This window comes from Hypomesus transpacificus, chromosome 18, assembly GCF_021917145.1.
Source record: "Hypomesus transpacificus isolate Combined female chromosome 18, fHypTra1, whole genome shotgun sequence".
In the NCBI taxonomy this organism is placed as follows: Eukaryota; Metazoa; Chordata; class Actinopteri; order Osmeriformes; family Osmeridae; genus Hypomesus; species Hypomesus transpacificus.
The window spans coordinates 10,206,216-10,226,657 of NC_061077.1; the positions used below are offsets into that span (position 1 = coordinate 10,206,216).

The 20,442-nt window shown below is 42.2% G+C and overlaps 1 protein-coding gene across 1 annotated transcript; it reads left to right on the top strand.

The window, feature by feature from the left end:
- Positions 1-258: 258 nt before the first annotated feature.
- Positions 259-13,640, top strand: c1qtnf12 (C1q and TNF related 12). Its single transcript, XM_047040008.1, has 8 exons — positions 259-1,608; positions 8,816-8,917; positions 9,133-9,244; positions 9,728-9,909; positions 10,708-10,816; positions 10,903-10,996; positions 12,192-12,270; positions 12,422-13,640. The coding sequence occupies exons 1-8, from the start codon at positions 1,435-1,437 to the stop codon at positions 12,518-12,520; spliced, it is 951 nt and encodes a 316-aa protein (XP_046895964.1). The 5' UTR covers positions 259-1,434; the 3' UTR covers positions 12,521-13,640.
- The last annotated feature ends 6,802 nt before the right edge of the window (positions 13,641-20,442 follow it).

The window sequence follows — 20,442 nt, forward strand, 5'->3', positions numbered from 1 at the left end:
GACACGAACAAATTATTGTAGCTAGGCTACAAGTAGACTTTATTTCAACACAACGTAAGTAGGCCTATAAGTAAAACTATCTCCTCCCTAACACATGCAGCAGTCGGAATTCATCTTTGGCAATTTGTCAAACAAGAGGTTAAGACAATGCATATACGGTCCGTTTTCCTACATTAGTTGTCGTTTTTCGTTTGGATCTTAAAACACAAGGCAACTTAGGAGACAGTCACACACACTCACACGGTGAGAGCTAGAGACCAATACACACTGTAACTTGTCTTCCAAGGAACCTCCCTAGCTTTCTGAGCATTTCATCTATGAGATAAAACAGAGCTGAACAAACCAATGGGATTGCCAGTTCACTGTTGAAAAATATAGGCAAGGGTAGGGAGAAGATGGAGTGGGGGAGAGAGAAAGAGGGAGGGAGAGAGGGTGATGATACAACTCCAGTCAGAGCCCTCCTGTAAGCTCAGTCACAGAGAGGGAGTTTACAGAGACGCACAGGGAGAGTGAGTGTAACGGAGCAAGCAGGGACCTACCACACATGCACATACAAACAGGGCTTTCTGAAAATGCGCACTTTCTTATACTTGATGAATGAAAACCAGTGAGACGTGAGCTACTGGTTCAATTGGCCAGAAGCCGGAGAAGTTTGATTTTTTTTTTTAACTTCTTTGTTTCTTTCTGGAGCTGGGAACACATTTACCCTGTAACAGAAGACAGAAGGTCAAAGACTGAGAAAAGTGAACCATCTCCAACTGTTCCTGGACTTTTCATCTCTCTCCACTCTTGTGAGCAACGTATGTGAGGAGCGACAGATTGAATGCTGAATGGCAGGTCCCACCTCTCCCAACAACTGCACGGTACTATGAGGAAGACCAGTCGCCCAGAGTAACATCAAGAGAGAGGTGGGATAGAGAGGATTACTATCCATCTCTATCATTGGACTCCCTCCCACCCACCCCCAGCTTCGACCGCCCCTCCTCTCCAACTCTCCCATCGCCCCTTGTGTCCCCCCACCCCTCACCCCCCAACAGAGCAGAAAGCGTGAAAAATCTCACTAATGGGTTTATTTGCTGTCAGATTTGCGCTGATCTGTCATTCCTTTGGACCATTCCACTTGACATTTCATAGCTGAGTAAACCGCCTGGCTTCCAGACTAGAGTTAGCGGTACCCCAGCAACACTCTGCTTGCTCAGAGCTCATCAGGACCAGAGCAGCAACAGCAGCAGCAGCAGCAGTCAGTCTGACAGCCCCCCTCAGACCCTCAAGAGACCCTCAGAGCTGCAGCCCTCTCCTTTACCCTACTGAGAGCTCTGCATTAGTGAGCAGGCATCAGGCAGCAGCCTCTGTCTGTCTGACAGAACACAATCCTCCTTAGAGGATTCAGATCATTCTGCACGGATCCTCGTGTTGATTCGGTGGCGAGGGAAGATGTGGTGTGGGCCTCTGGCAGTGGTGGCTGCAGTGTTGTGGACTCAGTGTGTCCTGCTGGAAGGGGTGGATGCCAAGAAGGAGAGGAAGAGGCCAAAGGAGACCAACCCACAGCACACTGAGACTTTCAATGCTACTCTCTCCAACAGTGAAGAAGTTGGTGGAAGCACCAAGGTAAGGTTGGAATATCTCATAGTCTTTATGACTCTATAGAGACTCTATGACTATGCCCTTTTGCAACTGGCCTGGTGTAAAATGATCCTCTGAATGCATATGGGTGTTATCTTTAGGGAAGTAGAGTTATTTTGTATTTCATATGTGTACTGCATTTTGTTATACCTTATGAAGAGTATTCTGGCCCTGTTCATGAAAGTACATGTGCCATAGTTAAAATCAAACCAAAGTGTCTAATATCTCATCCAAACATATGTTACCCATCTGAACTACAGTAGTGATTTTTTTGTTGACATTGTCACTTGGACTTTATACAAGATACTGCAGTACGAGTAGAAGATATGTTCTAGGTGAAAACCCAGTGTAGGACAGGTGTGCCCTAATGGGTCAAGCCTCAGACAGTGAAACAGTCTCAGATGTGTGAAAGAATAAATGGATGACTTCCTGAGGAATGTCAGGAATGTGCACATCCAAAGACTGATCAATGCATCAATTAGTCCTCACAATGTGTGTCTGCCACCAATTTTCCAGACTATCATGTTTAAGGAGTATTGATGAATCAAGACACATGCGGGTAACCTAAATGGAGACAATTGTAATTTCCCAAAACTTGGTATGGCACATGATCAGAATACATGTCAAACTGTGCAGCTGTAGTTTGTAAGATTTGGCAGGTTAAGGAAAAACGTAATTGTTGATATTTGAAAAAAATAATGCACACTGTATGCTTTCAAGCAAAATTAGGTTTCAACAAAGTTTCCTTTTTGAAAACAACACTTGATCTTTGACATTGCTGTTTATTGGTATATTGCTGGTGTTTCATATTTGTATGGGTTTCCATGGGCTATTTGTTTTGCTTTCAGCCCACCCGTTGTGTTGGCATTCTCAAATTACTCTTTCTGACCCATCCCCATTACACCAAACCTCCCTCCCTGACTCCTTCAGGTTGTCTCTGGAGGTCAGTTCTCTTGGCAGCATCTCCAACATTTTTTTCCAACCATGAGGTGATCTCTGTATTCTTAAAAACACATGAGCTCTGCAGCTCGTTGTGGCATGGCAGTGTTTATTTGGCTTGATTCACCCTGTAAAAGCAGCGGCTATGAAGGATGACCTTGTGTCAACCCTCAGGCTGCTGCAGATTGCACCCCGTTGGGACTTGACTTCTCTCTCCCATCCCAAGAGGGGGTGTCTTTGCCTCCACGAGCCTTCTGCAGTTTCCCCCTTAGCTCGACAGGCCTACTGCCATGATGTAATTCCTGGGAAAGTTAGGTGGGTAGATATTTAAAGACCTTTGGCTATACTTTTCCCAGCCCATTGATTCTGTCATTCACAGGCCGGTCTGACTCCGCTGTGTCTGGGACATCCGATAGGGGCGGTGCGGCCTCGAAAACTGGGGCAGCATGCCGTGTAAGCCCCTCACAAAGCCCCATAGAAAGGGTCCTGAAAGAGGACACCTCGACAAGGATTAGCCCCCTGTGCCCCCCTCACTTACATTCTTTTCATCTCGTCTCCCACAATCTTAGGGTAATGACATAATCACTCCTAAGACCCAATGTTATGCCAGATAGTGTCTCTGCCAAACACTGTCACCTCTGATGAGGACTTGGCTTTTAAGCTCAAATCTTAAAGGTTAAGAAGGGCCTGTTCAAGGTTGGAAAATGTATACAGTACGTAGCATAGCCCCGCTCTGTCTGGAATTTAGTGAGACTACACACCGTGTATACTGCATGTAATGTTTTGCTTAATGGTGCCAACTGAAGTTCATTTTCCCAATTTTCTCACCTCACACATCTGTACCTATGATGTCTTGTAGAAAACAACAATTTATTATTGGAGTTGTCTTGGCAGGGTATAAAACAAGTATTTTCAAGAAAACCAAGGGTTTATACATTTACATGTTTTTTCTTTTGCCCAGTGGAAACTTGCGATGGCATTCATTTTCTATCTGGCATATCCCCAGTGTGGACTGTTGGCAGGGTGCAGCAGACTACATTCCACAAGAGATTTTCCATTTGAAATTGATCACAATAGTGAGGTGTGGAGTGGTGCACTGAGTGAAGTTTTGGGATACGTGATTAAATATTTTCAGTTTTACTGGAAAGGTGTGGGGTTTAATTATATTCAAGCCACAAAACATGCAACTGATAAAAATGTAAGTATGCAAAATGTGTTTTATTTCCCTCCTTTCTGAGAGGGAGATATAGTGAGAGATATCAGCAGAGGTCTCTATGATGGCAGTAATTGAGGCAGTTAGGTCAAACATCACGCCTAGCCTGTTGAGTAATGGCTAAGGTCTGCCCTAAGGGAGGGTTTGTGTTTCCCTTCCTCTCATCCACAATGATGATTAATGCAGGGGTATATAGGACCTTTTTGATCTGGCGCCCCTACCACAGGGGAATGGGTCGATCCCACAGGATACAGCCTCACTGCCACAGACACATCTCTCTCTGAGGCTAAAGGTGTACCCAGTCTAGCCTCCCCACCAAGTCCAAACCCCCATACTCATTCAGAGACTGAAACACAACATAGAGAGTGTGTTTTGGAGACCCATGTTGTCTCCTTTAATGGTGTGAACGTCAAAACGGGCCATGCTTATTTAACACCACATGATTAATCACTGAACTCATTGAAATCTGAACAATAATAAACGATCGTTTGTCATTACATCTGAAATCTGCAAGTAAAATAAACTGTCAGGAGGATATTCCTTTGCGCTTCATTAAATTTGCCAGAAATACTGCTCCTTTTTACACATCAGGCATAGTGGCCTGTTTCATTTGGATTTATTTTCATTTTAATAACTTTTGATTGATGCCAGATTTATAGAAATCCCTTAATCTTGCCTGATGCGTATCATGTGCTGGTCATGTTCCTTCACCTTTGATTCACATTGGAGTCTTAATAACCACAATAATTTACCACTACAACAGATATTCCCAGCACTAGTAATGCATAACATATCTGATAGAAACGTATCTAAATACTACTAGATAATGTGTGGTAATAATACATTTTTATATTTGTATTTTGCCATGCTGTTCCATACACACTGATCTAAATGTGTTAAAAAGTGTTACCTCATAAACCTGTTTCTACTCAACAAAAAACATTTGAAGTCTCTGTACCGTCGTGGCAGTGCGTAGAACCACAAATGAAGCACATAAAAAGAGGAACAACTAATGAGTATGTCTACCAGGAGAATTCCACCCCTAATGGAAACCAACCATAGCTTTGAGCCTTATGTGAAACTGGAACCACAGGCCTGTTTAACAGCCTGGTTTACCTCCCACAGATACAAAGGAGGAACCAACTCAACAATTTCTAGGCTATAATTTGTACACATAACAGGTGTCTCAAGTCAATCAGACTTTCTTTCAGCTTATTTACTCTATTTTGAGAGGAGGGGAGGGTTATTTTCTTGCAGGTTTCACGAATACATTTTTATTGTGTTTCTTTCTTCTTCATCTGTTTTCACTTTCAGGAACGGTCAGAAATGCACAAATCAATCTTTGTAAATACTATATATGAAGCATGCTTGTTCTTCTAAACAAGGCTGCATATGTAGGAATACATAATGCACATATCATACACATACACATACAGTATAGACATATATTGTCATACTATTTCATATAACACACTAGAGAACAGTACCTCTAAAAATTGCGTTTTCTTGATATGGTTTCCTGCTGAGATTAGACATCAACAAGTGAGTGAAGGCAGACCGATTCAGTGCTGGTGGAACCCATCGCATGTCTACTCATATTTAGCTGTGGGGTGTTAAATCCTGAAGGCAATATGCGTCTGTGAAGTGCATCCGTGGGGAACGAGCCTGGATTCAAGACAATGGGGATGCAGGCGGCTGGCAGAGCGAGCAGGTCCTCCCCGGCTCAGGAGCAGAAGCATGGGGAACCCTGCCATCTGAGGAGAGAGCGGGGGAGAGGCCCGGCCCTGCCCTGCTCTACAGCTCAGCTACCCATGCATGGATGACTGCACAGGGAATACGGCGATGTAAAAACAAGGGATTAGGGAGGGCTCTCTATCATCCTGTCCCATGGTAAACCCTCACCTGTGAACATCACATGCCATCGAATGTTGGTAGAAGCAACAATATTTCACTGTTGCATAACAGAATAAGAAAAAGATAGTCAGATCTGGCGTTTTCAGACATGGCCTTTTTTCTGGTCTAAAGAATTCTGGGGCTGCCAGAGGTTTCAGCATCCACTATTGCCCCTGAAACGTGTTTCAGTGGTGTCTGTGTTTTTGATTGCTTGGTGCCCCATGGAGATATGTTCTCTTCTATTGGCTGAAATCAACCTACTTTTCCCAAACTATATAACCAAGCCAATGCAATAGGAATGATTTCTTCCAATTCAAGCCTTTGGATTCAGGAAGTGATGCATGTACCAACATTTAAATCCTTCTATTACAGATTTACAACATTACAAACAATGTTTGATAATCATATGTCCAAATTGTAGGTCAGTGTTACATCATTGCATGATAATGTAAAGGTATATCACTGTTTCAAAATATTTTGTATTCTGCATACCATCCCTGAGACAACCAGTGTATCGTCGAGTGTTGAGTTTTGTGAGTCGGGCATAGTTTAACACCTTGAGAATGTGACACAATTTCCTAGTCAACTGCACGGCATTGTGCACTCACACATGTTGACAGACTGTGGCGGCACTCAACTACAGTCTTGATCAAAGACAGGAACTGGTGTTCCTCATCAGCCCCCAGACTGATACCTCGACCTGCCGTCCGCTCACTTTGTTCCTCAGTCCTATGTGCTGAGACGGAGGTATGCGAGTGAAGACATAGTTTACTTTGTGCCACCCTCAATAACACTCAACGACAGATTAAACCTCTCTGACAGGTTTTCTGTGTCATCATGCAATATGGTTTTCACATCTGCATGTATGGATTCTGATGCTGCCCTTTGAAGAACACACTAGAGGTAGTCTCACCTGCATACAATGAATCCAATTTTTTTTTGTCTTGAATGTATTGCAATGGTCAGTTTTGTTTTACATGTCTACTTGAGTGCTGTAGAAAGATACATTTCTTCACAGAGTGCAAAAACATAGCCCCTAACCACCCTGGCTATTATATAATTACTCTTACTTCGTTGCTCAAGAAATGGCAATAATTACTGTACCTTGTTCGCCAACCAAACTTCCTTGAACATAGAAAATCCTTTAGGGCACAGTTTTAATAATTTAATTACAATGGCATGTACTAACAATACAAGGGGATACAAGGGGAGGATTTCCTGGCAATGAAATGCTGACTTTTTTTATTATTATTCAGGGAATAGCTGAAGTATATAATTATAAGTCGCATGTGTGGGCTGACTTGGGTTGCTTGACATCTGAAAAACAGACAATGATGTATGACATCAACAGAAGAGATGTGTAGCTCTTTGAGTCCGTAGGATTAGCAGCCAAAGTATAGAAGCCTTTGTGTCTCACTGGCTGTCAGAGTTAGAGGGTATCACTTGCGTCATGTAGGATTGTTAGAGATAGGTTCTTTTTGAGGATACTCACATATCTGTTTGATGGATATTTGCTCTTTTTAACTCTTAAAGAGCATCCTATAGGTATCATAGCTAAATATGAACAGCAGCCAAATCTTTGTTGATATGAAACATTTAAAAATGCTGATAGAATTCCAGCATTTTGTGGCATCAACCAAAGACAAAAGTGTAACCAATTAGCTGGCTAAAGCTCTGTTATGGAAAAGATGTGGAGGATTATGGATTATGCAGTAACAGTATCTTCGTCTTGACAAAATCTGTCTCCCTTTTATCTGTTGCCAAGCCTCAAAAGCACCACAACAACACAGACATGCAGCATGCAGGAGGAACTGTGTTACTCAAGTTGTTTATTTTGTCTGCTGTCAGACAAAGAGAGAGTGGGAGCGAGAGAAAAAGGGAGGTAGGGTAGGGAGGGGGAACAAGAGGAGAGAAAATAAAAAATATGACAACTTTTTTATTCCAGGCCTATTGAAAGACTAACAAGGAGTGACTGTTGCTGTTGAACAAGAGGCAAGTCTTTCTGTGAAGAAAGGGCCATGTTAGTTTTGCAGATAAGTGATCCACGTCCTCTTGCCAAATCTAAACAAATTCCATTTCAGACAGCTCACCTCCACTGCTTTCCCTTATCTGTCTTTCTATCTCAACCACAGTCACTTGATGTTTGGGGAAGGACTTGGGGAAGATTCAAGTCATTTGTAGTTATTGGAAACTTTTCCCCCAAATGAAACAATGCCAGTGTGAATTTAGTTTGAAAGTTTAGCCACAGTCAAACATGACAGGGTTGTTTCACTTTGATCATGTAAGTCTGTCAGGAGATATTGTATCATCAACACGTTACATTATAGATGTAGATATATGTAGATAGATGTAGATCACAGAATATGGATACAGATAATTCCAAAAAGATCCTCTAAAAGGTCTGAAAGAGTTGGTATGTTTTTTTTTTTTACAATGCTGTCGTACTAATTGAGCTCTAAAACATGGCATCCAACCCACAAATGCTTTTTGAAGAGACTGCTCATGGAAACTTTCATCTGTTGAAAAAGTCACTTGAGAAGGTTTGTTTATTTTCTTCCAAGTCTATTTGGACACATAAGAATTGACGTGGCACCTGAGTGAATTATCTGGAGAGAGGAAAAATAAGCAGAAAGTCTTGTGGAGAGAAAAAGTGACTGAACAAGGTTTTCTAAAGCACAAAAAAAACTCTATTCTGTCTGGGACATCAGTAGACAGTGAAGGCGAGAGAAAGAAAGAGAGTTTGACCTGACTGGATTTCTGGCAGCGTTTCATAATATCTTTAGGCAAGACTTTCCAATGATGATTTGTAAGCAGAAATTATGAGTCATAGTTAGGTAGGTACAATACTTTGCATTGTATGCCAGTTTACCAAATGATTCAAGTCTAAAATATGTGATGAATATTGCAATTAGCAATCTTCTCAAAGAGCAATTGATATTGAAGGGATGAGACACATGCATATAAATCCTGCTTCAATGCAATTAGGATGTGTCTTGTACATGTGTTCATCTCTCCACACTAATCTAGCACTATCCCATAGTGGGGGTTACATAGTCCTTTCAACTTGTTACTCCAGCAACACACCCTGTAAACTTGTTACTTGGATCTAAAGTTCTAGGATTGTTTCTGTCTTCTTTGTGGATCCAGGTACCTGACAACCAAAGGGTTGACCCACTGGGATCATGGATGGACTTTGTCAAACGACCCGTCGGCAACTTTCCTGGGAAGTGTCGCAAGAAACGACCCCTGGTAAATACTGCAGCTGTCTTCATCTGATCCAAAACACTGTTTTGGACTCACAGCCTCTAGTTTTATGATCATGAACTGAAGTCTGGTTATCTCACATGACTTAGGTGAAGGGCTCTGCTCCCGTTTCTATATTTTTTTGTACACTTAGTAACAACATAGGTTCCATTCTGTGGACTGTTTCATGCCCTGCATTGTGTCCATCCCCTCTCTGCCAGCCTGGGCCCCCTGGTCCTCCTGGCCCCCCAGGGCCCCAGGGCCCTCCTGGCTCCCCTGGGGCAGAGGTCACCCAGGAAGTCCTGCTGCAGGAGTTCAAAGAGATGATCAAAGGTAAGATGACGTCACTAGCTTTTCTGCTAGAACGCTGATGGTAAACTCCTGTACATGAAACAAAATGGAGGACTTACATGCTTTATGTACAAGACGAAGGTGATGTAATGGGATTGCTTTTGACAATTTTCTAGAAGGTATGTCATACCCTTAATCTAGGTAATCTCTACAAAGTTAATTGAAGGTGTTCTGTAGCTACAGTGTATGTTGGTGTACTGTATGTGCCGTAATTGTAAGAACATTTTACCAAGTTTACACCTAGCCAAACTTATTATTGTAGTAATTTATTTTAGAGTAACCCTACACACTGTTTTAACCTAGTCATTAACTACAGTAACAGAATGCCGTTTTTGTCTGTCAAGTTTGATTTTGTATTGAAGAACGTATAGCATATCGTGCTGCCCTACCCTTTGGGAAAGAGACCGTGTTTTCAAAACGGTGGCAATTAAGTGACTGTGCATGTACCTGTGTGTTTTAACCCAGAGGCTACAGAGAGGAGAGCAGCCATGGACAGACAGACCAGTCCCAGCCAGCTGCCCACAGCCTTCATGGCCCTGGAAGGGCTGGCTTCTTACAGGAGGATAGAAGAGGCCTTCCACTGCAAGCTGAAGGGACCTGTGGTTGTTGACAAAAAGACCCTGCTGGAGCTGCAGAACTTCCAGACAGTACGTTTACTAGCAACGGTGGAAACATTTACGAGTAGTTCTTTTAGATTTCCCTCTCTGTGTGTCCCTCAGTGTTCTTGTGATGTATCTGCCTTGTTTCTGCTGATTCACCTCTTCCTTTAGCTGTCTTTGCAAAATGATTCTGGCTGTATTCACTCTGTTTATAAGAATGAAGGAATTATGAGGGGCTCATCCCATCACGGTCACTGGCACAAGCATAGCAGCACCACGCAGTCTCAAACAGGCTGTATGGTCAAAAATATCTACATTTTCATTGCTCCACATCACTTTTTGGCAGCATACAAAAGGCACTCTGTCTGTTACTTGGAATAGGGTCTAGAGAGGACAGAAATAGACACTGTTTGAACCAGCATGCTGTAGTGGAAGAACTACTATGCCCTGGGACAGTCTGTCAAGGCAAAAGGCATTATGGGTACACTTAGACATGCACCAGGAATAGTGTTATTACTCTGTTGTAAGATGTTATTAATATGCTGTTACCAGCATAATTATTTACCATGCACAATTTAAGTTTAAATAGCCTTTTCCAAGAAGTTTTAATATGTTTAATGTTCATTTAAGTTATCAGTTCTAAAAATATAAGATGGGTAACCTGTTTATATGTCAACAAACTCTGATTAGAACTATCTAGAACTATGGGGATGAGTAAACAGTCGCTCAGTGGTATACAAATTGACTTCATTTTAAGAGATCCCAAGTTCAAATAGCCCATATGTTGCTTTGGATAAAAATATCAGATAAATTATACATTTATATCACTTCCCTCTGTTCCTCCAGCCACCTGCTAAAGGAGCCTTCCTGAGAGGCAGGGGCATGGACCAGTCCACTGGACGATTCACTGCTCCAGTCACAGGCATCTATCAGTTTTCTGCAAACGTTCATATCGGTGAGTAACACTTACTAGCTCAAACTGGCAACATCAAATGGTTGACCTTTTGATCAGTGATGGATCCTCTTGTTTTCTCCATGCAGACCACAACGAGGTAAAGAGGAGCAAAAGCCAACTCAGAGCCAGGGACAATATCCGAGTGTTGATCTGTATCGAGTCACTGTGCCACCGGTACACGTGAGTATGCCCTTACTGTGCATTTTTACTTTGAAGATTGAACAAAGCCTTCAATGTCTAGTCCTTCATTCCAATTCACCATATACTGGTGCACTTTGACACCTTGGCATACAAAAAACATGTGGTTCTGGTTTGTTCTGGCTTGTGTAACATGTAAAATCCATCTTATCAAACAAAACTGAATGAGGTTTGTTTCAATTACAAGAACTGATTCATTGCACTATCCACCAGATTAGGTAGTTCGTTAATTATGTTTCTCATTAGTTTGCGGTTGAGGTTCTCTATAACAATCTGTCTTTCAATCCATGTTGTTTGCAGTTCAACTGGGTTTAATGCCAGTGTTACTTTTGCAAGTATTTATGATCTGTTAAACATGTTGTCTGTTATACTTTGTGTGGAACCAGTTAGGCATTTCCTGTGTAAAAGTGTAGCAGGTCTTTAAAGGAAACTGTTGACACCCTGTTCTGGTCCCTGTCGCCTCAGTAATCTTTATAGACTCACCTTTGACCCTTCAGACACCATGCTGCTCCCTGCTCGACAGGACATAGAACATAAATGCCCTTTTTGGGATGTGTGAGGCATATAATGAATGTCAATCTCACACAGGATGTAAATAACGGGCGGAAAAGCAATCAAAATCTGTTTTGTGTGCAAACCATATTGTGATAGCATATTTTGCTGACATAAAGACATTAATTGCTCCCAAACACTAAAATGTATGTAGAGCACCAAAATATCCCTCTGAAGCATAGTATTATGAAAGAGCCTCATAAATAATACAATTATGATGGGTTGCTTAACCCAAAAGCGAGCTCACTTTTTGCTTTTCCAGCTAAAGCTCCACTCAGTCTGGTACTCCCACACATGAAAATGTGGAGAATGCAAAACAAGGCTCATTGCAATGGCAGTTAGAGTGAAGACAAACATGATTGATACGCCCCCAAAATGCAGCATTTCATTTAAACAGGAGCCAATGCTTTCAGTTTGGCCTGTGAGATGAACCCTAACCCTACAGCAACATTACTACAGTCTACAGACTTCATGGCAGATCATTCTGTCCTCAAACCAGAAAAACACCCTCAGAATGAAGCTTTTGCACATTAATATACCAAAACATATTTAACATGTAAGTAAATACATTTTATTGCACAGCTGACATTGATTTTCCGTTGTTTTTGTATTGGATCAAATGTAGGTCATTGGAAATGATTGTTGGATTAGAAAGCAACAGCAAGATATTTACAGTCTATGTGCAAGGATTGCTTGAACTTCAGGTAAATTTCAGTAAATTAAGGAAATGTAATCTCAAAGTTTACTTTAATTAATAATTTTAATTATGCTGTGCAATGATGTGGCGTACTTTGCAATGCCACTGCACAAGACTGTGTGCTCTGCTATGTTTAAAAGGTTATTGTGTTTCTGTAGGTGGGACAGTACACCTCAATATTTGTGGACAATGCAGCTGGGGCATCCGTTACAATACAGAATGGCTCTGACTTCATGGGCATGCTGCTGGGCGTATAGCCTCACCTCTCTCCAGGAGCCACAAGGACTCCGGCCAAAGATTCTGTTTGGGCCTACTGTATCTCAGTGGACTACTGACTGACGTTCTCACCGTATAACATGAGAGATTGGAAAGATGGCTGCTGACACAAGACTTAGGCAATGTGGCCTCTGAACTTCTGGCAAATGGAGGAAGGACAGGTATGAAAGTTTGAGGACTGAGACTCTGTATATTCCTAACTGCAGTAGCATTGGCCAAAAGAGTTTCACTTCAGGACAGAACAATCTGATGGACAAGACAGTGGATTTCATTTTCTTCCTCAAACACCATGAACCATGACAAGCTACGGTTGTTCTGCATCACATGTCCAGTTATGATGCTTTGTCATCTGTGCCCTATACAGACTTTGCACTGATCATCACACAGATGGATGTGCAGTGTAGCGTAATAGTGTAACTGTGTATTTATCTGTTTGGATTGGAGCCCAAATTCATTGTAGACAGCAGTTATTGCATATAAAGGGTTTATCATTTCATTAGTCATTAATTATGATACGTAGACTATGTGACTACACTGGATAATACAACTATGCTCAGTGGATATTGTATGGGCTATCAGAGGTATCTGTGTTATGACATCTATTGAAACATGTTATTTCTGTGTTATTGCATTTAGTAAATGAGTATAGCCTACAGTTTTCAAGTGTACAGCTATGGAAGGTGATCTGACTGAATAAAATGAACGCAGAAGACTGGGAACAAGCTCAGTACTAAACACTGGCTATGCTAAGTGGATCCATCAACACACACCATGAGTATTGTGGTGCCTTTCTAATATTGGTTTCTTTTAGCACAGTCAATGAAGTAGTCTGTAAATTATGATTAAATATTTTCTAGTAATACTTAACTAAAAGCTGTTAAATTGAATGTTTTTGGTATTTATGTTTCTGTGTATCCACATATTTAATGAAAAACGATTGAACTTAGCCTATACCTCGTCTGAACTTAAATATATATGAGAAAGAGTATTAAGACCATATGAATACCAATTAAATGTCATATTTCATTCTGATTATATTTTTTTCATTAGGTCTTTTGATATTGTACTATAATCAAAATTAAACTATTTTAAATAAAGGGTCCTATATCTGTTGTCACTCAGTATATGCCTTTAGTTGCAATAAGTATATATATATATATATATATATATATATATATATATATATATATATATATATAGACATATATATATATATATCAGTGACCTATGCACTGCACTTTGTAAAGCTCTCTCCTGGAAGTTGCTTTGGATGAAAGCATCTGCTAAATGAATAAATGTAAATGTAAATATATTCCCATATTTCTTTAGCAGAAATGACAAAAAATACCTAAAATTCCTTCACTCTGGCAGGTTGCCAAAGGAAAAATATTTGCTTACTAACCTATGCACCAAAGAAAAGTTGGTGTTAGACTCAACTTTTATGTTTGCACATAATTTATTGTCATATCCAATCTGTTTTCTTATGAAACAGTTACATCCAGAGCACACATAAATACATTAAAGAATGATGACATGCGAGCCATATAATGCAGTGATAATACTTTTTATTTTGTCCTGGGTGGTCTTTGTATCACAAGGCACTGATAAGAAGCTTTTAGCCTCCATTGCACAAATGCCTGTCCAGGCACCTGTAGGAGCTTGTTAACATCAATGCTTGAATGGCTTGATGAAGGCCCTGCTCATGAACGCATTGCTGAGACACAAAGTGCCACACATTGTACCCAGTGTAAGTTGGTCCGAGTATTTCCTGTCCACGTGCTGACTGCGCCCTAGCTCATGGCATTACTGTAACTGACTGATCCATGTCATGACAAGGCACAGTGCATGAACTAAAGTTATCTTCAAATATAATACAAATCTTCAATGTTCTATTGTGCAAAGGCCTATTGTGCAAAGGCCTGTGTCTCAAGGCCAATGGCTGAAATATCATGCTTAAGGTCACTCTTCATCCATCTATCCCACTCCAAAGTCAAACAACTAGCTAAAAACTAGCGTCAACACAAATGTGTTAGACAGATGACAGAAAGGTAATGTTCTACATCATGTCTTCCTTGCTCCAGAACAAAGTGCATGAGACATACTTTGAGGGTTTTGTTTGTCTTATGTGCAAAAAAGTGTTTAATGACAGCTATGTGAGCATGTCGCAACTCATTCACTGCCCTGGCGTTGTATGCGCAGGGCTTGCCAAAGCGGTTGCGAAACCGCCCTGCTCCATGACTCCCTGACAGGAATTTCCCATTGCCCCATTATCAGCATCAGACGAGCTGAGTGATCGCAATTACATCTGCCCAAATGCTAAGAGCAACTGTTTTTTCTCCCTTTCCTCCAGAGAAGTGAACTTCTATGAATGGCCCCATTGTGAACGTGTGAGTTCTGTCTTCCTTGAGTTGTTTAAACCAGCATAGTTGGGCTGCATAGCTTTAATGAGGATTTAATTAGCAGATTCCTCCTCTCTGGTGACTAGCCCATAGCGTGATGGCCACAGCAGAACCTCATCTGGACAGACCGTCAGAACTCAAAGGGATCCCAAAATGACAAAGTAGTTAACTGAGTCACACTGCCAACACTACATGATTAAAGCTGTTGTCAGATTAAATTATAGTTTGCTAACAACCTTCAAACCATCTGTCATCACATTATTGGTGATGATCAATTCAACAAGCTGTACATGAGTGGAACAGAGGCTTTTCGACCTTGGCTTGATGAAAGCAATGACTTTCCGCCAACAGTTTCAACATGGTCTTCATCACATGCAATCACACGATACCCAAAAGGGATGAGCTGAATTTTAGTTTAACAATGTGAAGGACGTGTCATTTGGAGGGACTCCATCCCAGAACTCCATCCCCATGCTCCCTGTGTTTCTCCCCCCTTTGTCAGCACTTCCAAACATGGCTACCTGTGGAGAGCAGCCTAGACAGAGAGACTCTCTCTGACGCCCAGCTCCTGTATATTATGTTTTGAGCATGCTTTGCATTTTTTCATGGCAACCTAAGTTACTCCAAACAACTCCACGGAGTCCAGGTCCATCTGATACCAAGCCTGACCGCCCTAAACAAAACTGTTGCCAGGATACCACTCCAACCGTTTGTCTTGTCGTTTCAGGAAAATGGAACCTGTTCCAGACAAAGGCGATGGAGAGAGAACAGGCTGTACTGATCGACTACTCTTTATTCCTTTCTCTAACTTATTGTCACAGACAGTGTGGTTCCTATATTATGTTACAATGAGCAGCTCAGTGAATATTTGGAAGAAGCAATGTACACAGACTGTGAGCAACAATTGATTTTCCTATAAATTCTGCTCAGCAAACGCATCGACATAAGGGCAGTTCCTCAGACCTGGAGACTCCTGGGAAACTTCCAGAACCCACCAGGAGTCTGAGAAATCTTTCTGCAAACAGCACCTCCCTGTCTGTCTGCCTGTGTCAGTTAGTTAGCAGACAAGTCATAGGAGGGCTTTTTATGGTGCTGGTGTAGTTCATAGAAACCTAACCTTGCTGTGGATGGAGACGGGTGGCAAAATATCAACCAACACACTACCACATGTTCATTAGTACCTCATTCTCTGCTGAGGTTCCTCAGACTTAATTGGCTGGTTCAGTTGAAAAATAAGTTTCACTCCTTTTAAAACTTTGTGGTCTCTCTAAAATCTTAAAAAGCATTTACAGCCTGCACAGTCGTCACTGCCTAGTCTGTGCATCGTGTCCCATCTTCATTTTAATAATCTTTTTCACATCTCTCTTCCAAGACAAGCACCGTTTTGAAGCAGACAGCAATTCAAGAGTAATTTTCTATAATTTGACTCTCAAATTGCACATCTGTCAGACGTATTTACTGTTTCATTTATTCACACAAGGGTCCTCAATTGTGCTGTTCCATCATGTCTTGTTTCTGTCCTCCTATAAACTCAAGCTTCTTTAACTGTGGCCACAGACATGCAGAAGCTGTGTGAGGACACAGGACCATCCCATCTTACAACAGTACACAACACACCAGTCTCCCAACTCCCAGCTCCACTATACCAGGGCCAGGGACTGGGACTGAGACAGGGAAAAGGACAGGGACTGGGACTGAGACAGGGAAAAGGACAGGGACAGGGACTCCCAGATCTAAATTGGAGACTCTAGGATATAGGAACACAAGAGTGTCTTTCAGAACGCTCCCCTAATTACCAAATGTCGTCTGACATGGATCTGTCATTGGCACTAATTGTTTGTCCTGATGCCCACCTCCCTGGGGAGTCCCTGCATCGGACAGCAGGTTCACTCCGGGAGCCCACGGAGGCCCAAACTGGAGCCATCTGGGAGATTGATATCGTGTTAATGGCTCCCCAGGCTCCAAGACACATAGCAGCAAAACCATAAGAGGCAGAAGAATGTCAAGCTCGCTGAATCGATGTCACAATTAGAGTCATTTGCACAAAGACTTGAGACATTCAAACCTATTGTGTCCATTCTGAACTTGGCTTGTCTGACTGTTTACACAATCCCATCACTGTGTTTGTGCATGTTTGACACGTGCCTGTTGTGCGTGCACAGTCATAAACATGCATGAAGAATGTCACTCGACCGTATGATAGGATAGTTCTGTGTTATGGATGTAGGCTGGGAGACACCCTCCTCCCATTCTTACTGTTAAAGACTTGAGTTGCTGGATGAAGTTTTTGCATAGTTTCTCACACCTCATTGTGCAACTTCCTGTTGCATTGGTAGTCAAATGTTGTTGATAAGTAAGGGTGAGAAGCGCCCATATTGGTTGTTCTGACAGATAAGTGTTAGGTATGAGGAATGGGAGGGATTGTTCTTGAGCTTAGACTTCTCCTCTAGCTGCTCCTTCTTGCTCACTTCTGCTCCTCCTTGGTCTTTTATTTTGCTCACTTTCTCTCTCCTATTTACAATAATCATAGAGTAGGTGAGATGTCATTATGTGACATGTTTGCCTTGTAATGGATTTGATTCATTTGCAACGTTATTAATTAACAATATCACTTAACTCCACTCTGACCATACTTGATGTCATTTAAACCATATAATCAAATAACTACAATTGCAACATATTTGGTATTAATACACTGTCCAGCTTATAAAAACCCTTCAATAACAAAGGGGTAGTTCCCTCCTCCTCAGTGGAAGAGATTGTTCCAAAAGGACTGTCTCCACACATCACTTGAGGAGCGGCCTCAACAGTTGAAGAGGAAGGTGAATTGAAGAAGACTCAGAAATTAGCATTCAAATCTGTATTTCTCGAAACAGCTTTAAGTGGTCATTTCAGAGTCTTATGGATGGCATATAGTCATTGCGGTGCCAAAGCCCAACTTTCTGACTGTCCAGTGAGAAATGGGATAGGTTATTCAGATCTCTCCCAATACAGCCTTCCATGGGCCTCACTCAACTGGGGGTCAGCAGGCACCAGCCAGCTAACTCTTTCTGTAGCGCCACTAAGCTTGGTCATTACGAAAAACATGTCAAGCATCCAGCATAAGATGTGCCTCTTCACAAGACTGATGACTAGACACAGAATAGCACTAATGGCACTAATAAGGCCAAATCTCCTCCATTATCTTCTCCCTGAGTGATAGGGGGACGGTGATGGTGGGGGGGCTGAGGCAGGAGTCAGGGCTGGCTGTGGGAGCTGGTTAGGGGTCTGGGTTTTAGGTCTCCTGGGAATAGGGGGGAGTGTGGATGGAGGTGTTCTGGTCTGGACTCCAGGGTGGGATGAGCCGGCAGTCTCTAGGTTAATCCGGGGCCATAAAGACAACAAATACACAGAACAGACATGCTGGTTATTCCGTAACTCACTCTGTGTGATCGTTAATCAAATGACCTGATACTTAAGATTGTATTTGACCTCACTTGATAATAAAAACAACTTGTGGAGGAACTGAGAATCTAAAAGGAAAGACCAAGGAATGAGTGAAAACTACTGAGGAGATGTTACCACCTCTGCCTTGCAGTGTCCAATGTCAACAAGCCAAACACATCTTCTCACTCTCCTGAGGGTTCTGGAATGTGGTGAGGACTTGACTAGACTTTTGTAGCGGGGTGTGGCTACCACCGCCTGCCTAGTCTGTGTTCTTTACTTGCACACCCGCGTGTTAACATCGCCTCCTAGCATAAGATCACGGATAAAAACGCCGCTGGCCTCAATTATTGCAATCCCTTTTCAAGGAAAATCTGTTATTTCTACCTCTCCTTTACGTCTGTTTAGTTTTCCTTTCATGACGAGGCTCCCCAGGTAACTTGTAGTTGTTTCCAACTGAGTGTCTCCATTTATTCCACATAATTTTGCTTGTGGAAATGTGTACAGGAGGAAATGCTGTCGTGCGGTGTTAGTTCGCACTCTGCACTTCTCACATGCCAACCGTCCAATGACGTTGGGTTATCGGATGTTGCCAGGAAGGGGGAATGTAGCAGAAGCACCAAGCCAGAATCCATTGTGCCAGCTCATCTAGTTCCCACCTCAGAGGGCCCACCTCCATTCAGCAAGAATGGGGGGCATCACACCATGTGGCCTTCTATCAACCTGACAGTGGGCTTCAAAGGGGTCCTGTGGTGCTCCCAAATCAACATTCATCAACCCACACTTCCTCCAATGCCAGTAGAGGACAGCCAGGCAATGGATTACCCCAAAACAAATACAAATATTTATCAAGGACCACTCTGCGACTTGATCACTGTAAGAATGCTAAGAATTGATGTGTGATGATGTTTGTTTTCATTGTAATTTTGTGCTGATTTAAATTGATGTTTAATCAAACTTCCCTTCCAGTCAAGTTACAGGTCAGGCATTGGTGTCCAACAGATTTTAAAATAATTATCATTACTCCATCCTGAACCCATAACATACCTTCTATTCATCATTTGCTTGCTGCTATTTCAATAAATCCTGTGTGTGTACTTTTTACTTTCCATCAGTGTTACAATTGACTCTAAAGAATGAATCCCTACCGAATCCTTATCATTACATATTACGTACCTATTTCCTTGATTTCCCATAAGGTAGCATCAAGGTTGTGCCCCATTAACTAATACTATTAACAAAAGCCGCACCACACGTTTGTACAGCCATCATGCCATCTTCTTCACCAAACACTCCTCCCTCGCTCGCTCGCTCGCTCACCCAACCCCTCACCCACCATCACTCACTCCTCTCCTTGTTACCGCGTTAATAAACTGCAAACCGCAACCCCTGGCAACACCCTGCCTCGTTAAAATCTGCGAGGTGGTGACGGCCCTCCTTCCCAGGCGGGGGAGAGGAATCTCTTCCCCAGGGACGCCCCAACAGCGCTGGCCAGAGGATCAGTCAGCAGCAGGCCAGCGTCCTGGTCCACGTGGGCAATCAGCAACAGTGTTTTAGCCGTGGAATCAAAGCTGTCAGGAGATTGTATACATCCCAGTGAAAACGGACCCAGTCTCATAAACGTCCAGCTCCACTGTTCCATTTGTTCAGAGGTGAGATCTAATACATCACACCTGCCTTCTCATGACAGTCCTGATCTTGCGGAGGCTTTTAGGAGAAACACACGTGAGTGTTATTTGAAATGCCCATGGAAACCTCTATGTGGGGTTTAAATGTCTGCAAAAGCTCTTGAGTCTGGTTCTAATGAGGAGACTGTGTGGGATGAGTCTTCCAGAGTGACAAGGACTGCTTGATTCTCATCACACCTCGATCATCCTCAGAACATTTTCAAAATCCCAGGGATGTATGTTTTAACAGTAAAGGTTAACTTTCACCCACTATGAGGGGGTAACACATAGATGTATTTATATGAAAAAGAGTGCCTAGAAGATCTTTTGGCATGTCGATAAACCCATTTTAAAAAAGTCCAATATTTGTGGACATAACTCTTCTTGCTTGAGACAGGTTTACAGTCTTGTGCT

Bases quoted from the DNA above. Each gene is read 5' to 3' on its own strand.
- c1qtnf12 (XM_047040008.1), top strand. From the start codon at position 1,435: ATGTGGTGTGGGCCTCTGGCAGTGGTGGCTGCAGTGTTGTGGACTCAG. The intron at 9,245-9,727 runs GTAAGATGACGT...GTTTTAACCCAG, and splicing joins GTTCAAAGAGATGATCAAAG to AGGCTACAGAGAGGAGAGCA. The intron at 12,271-12,421 runs GTAAATTTCAGT...GTGTTTCTGTAG, and splicing joins AAGGATTGCTTGAACTTCAG to GTGGGACAGTACACCTCAAT.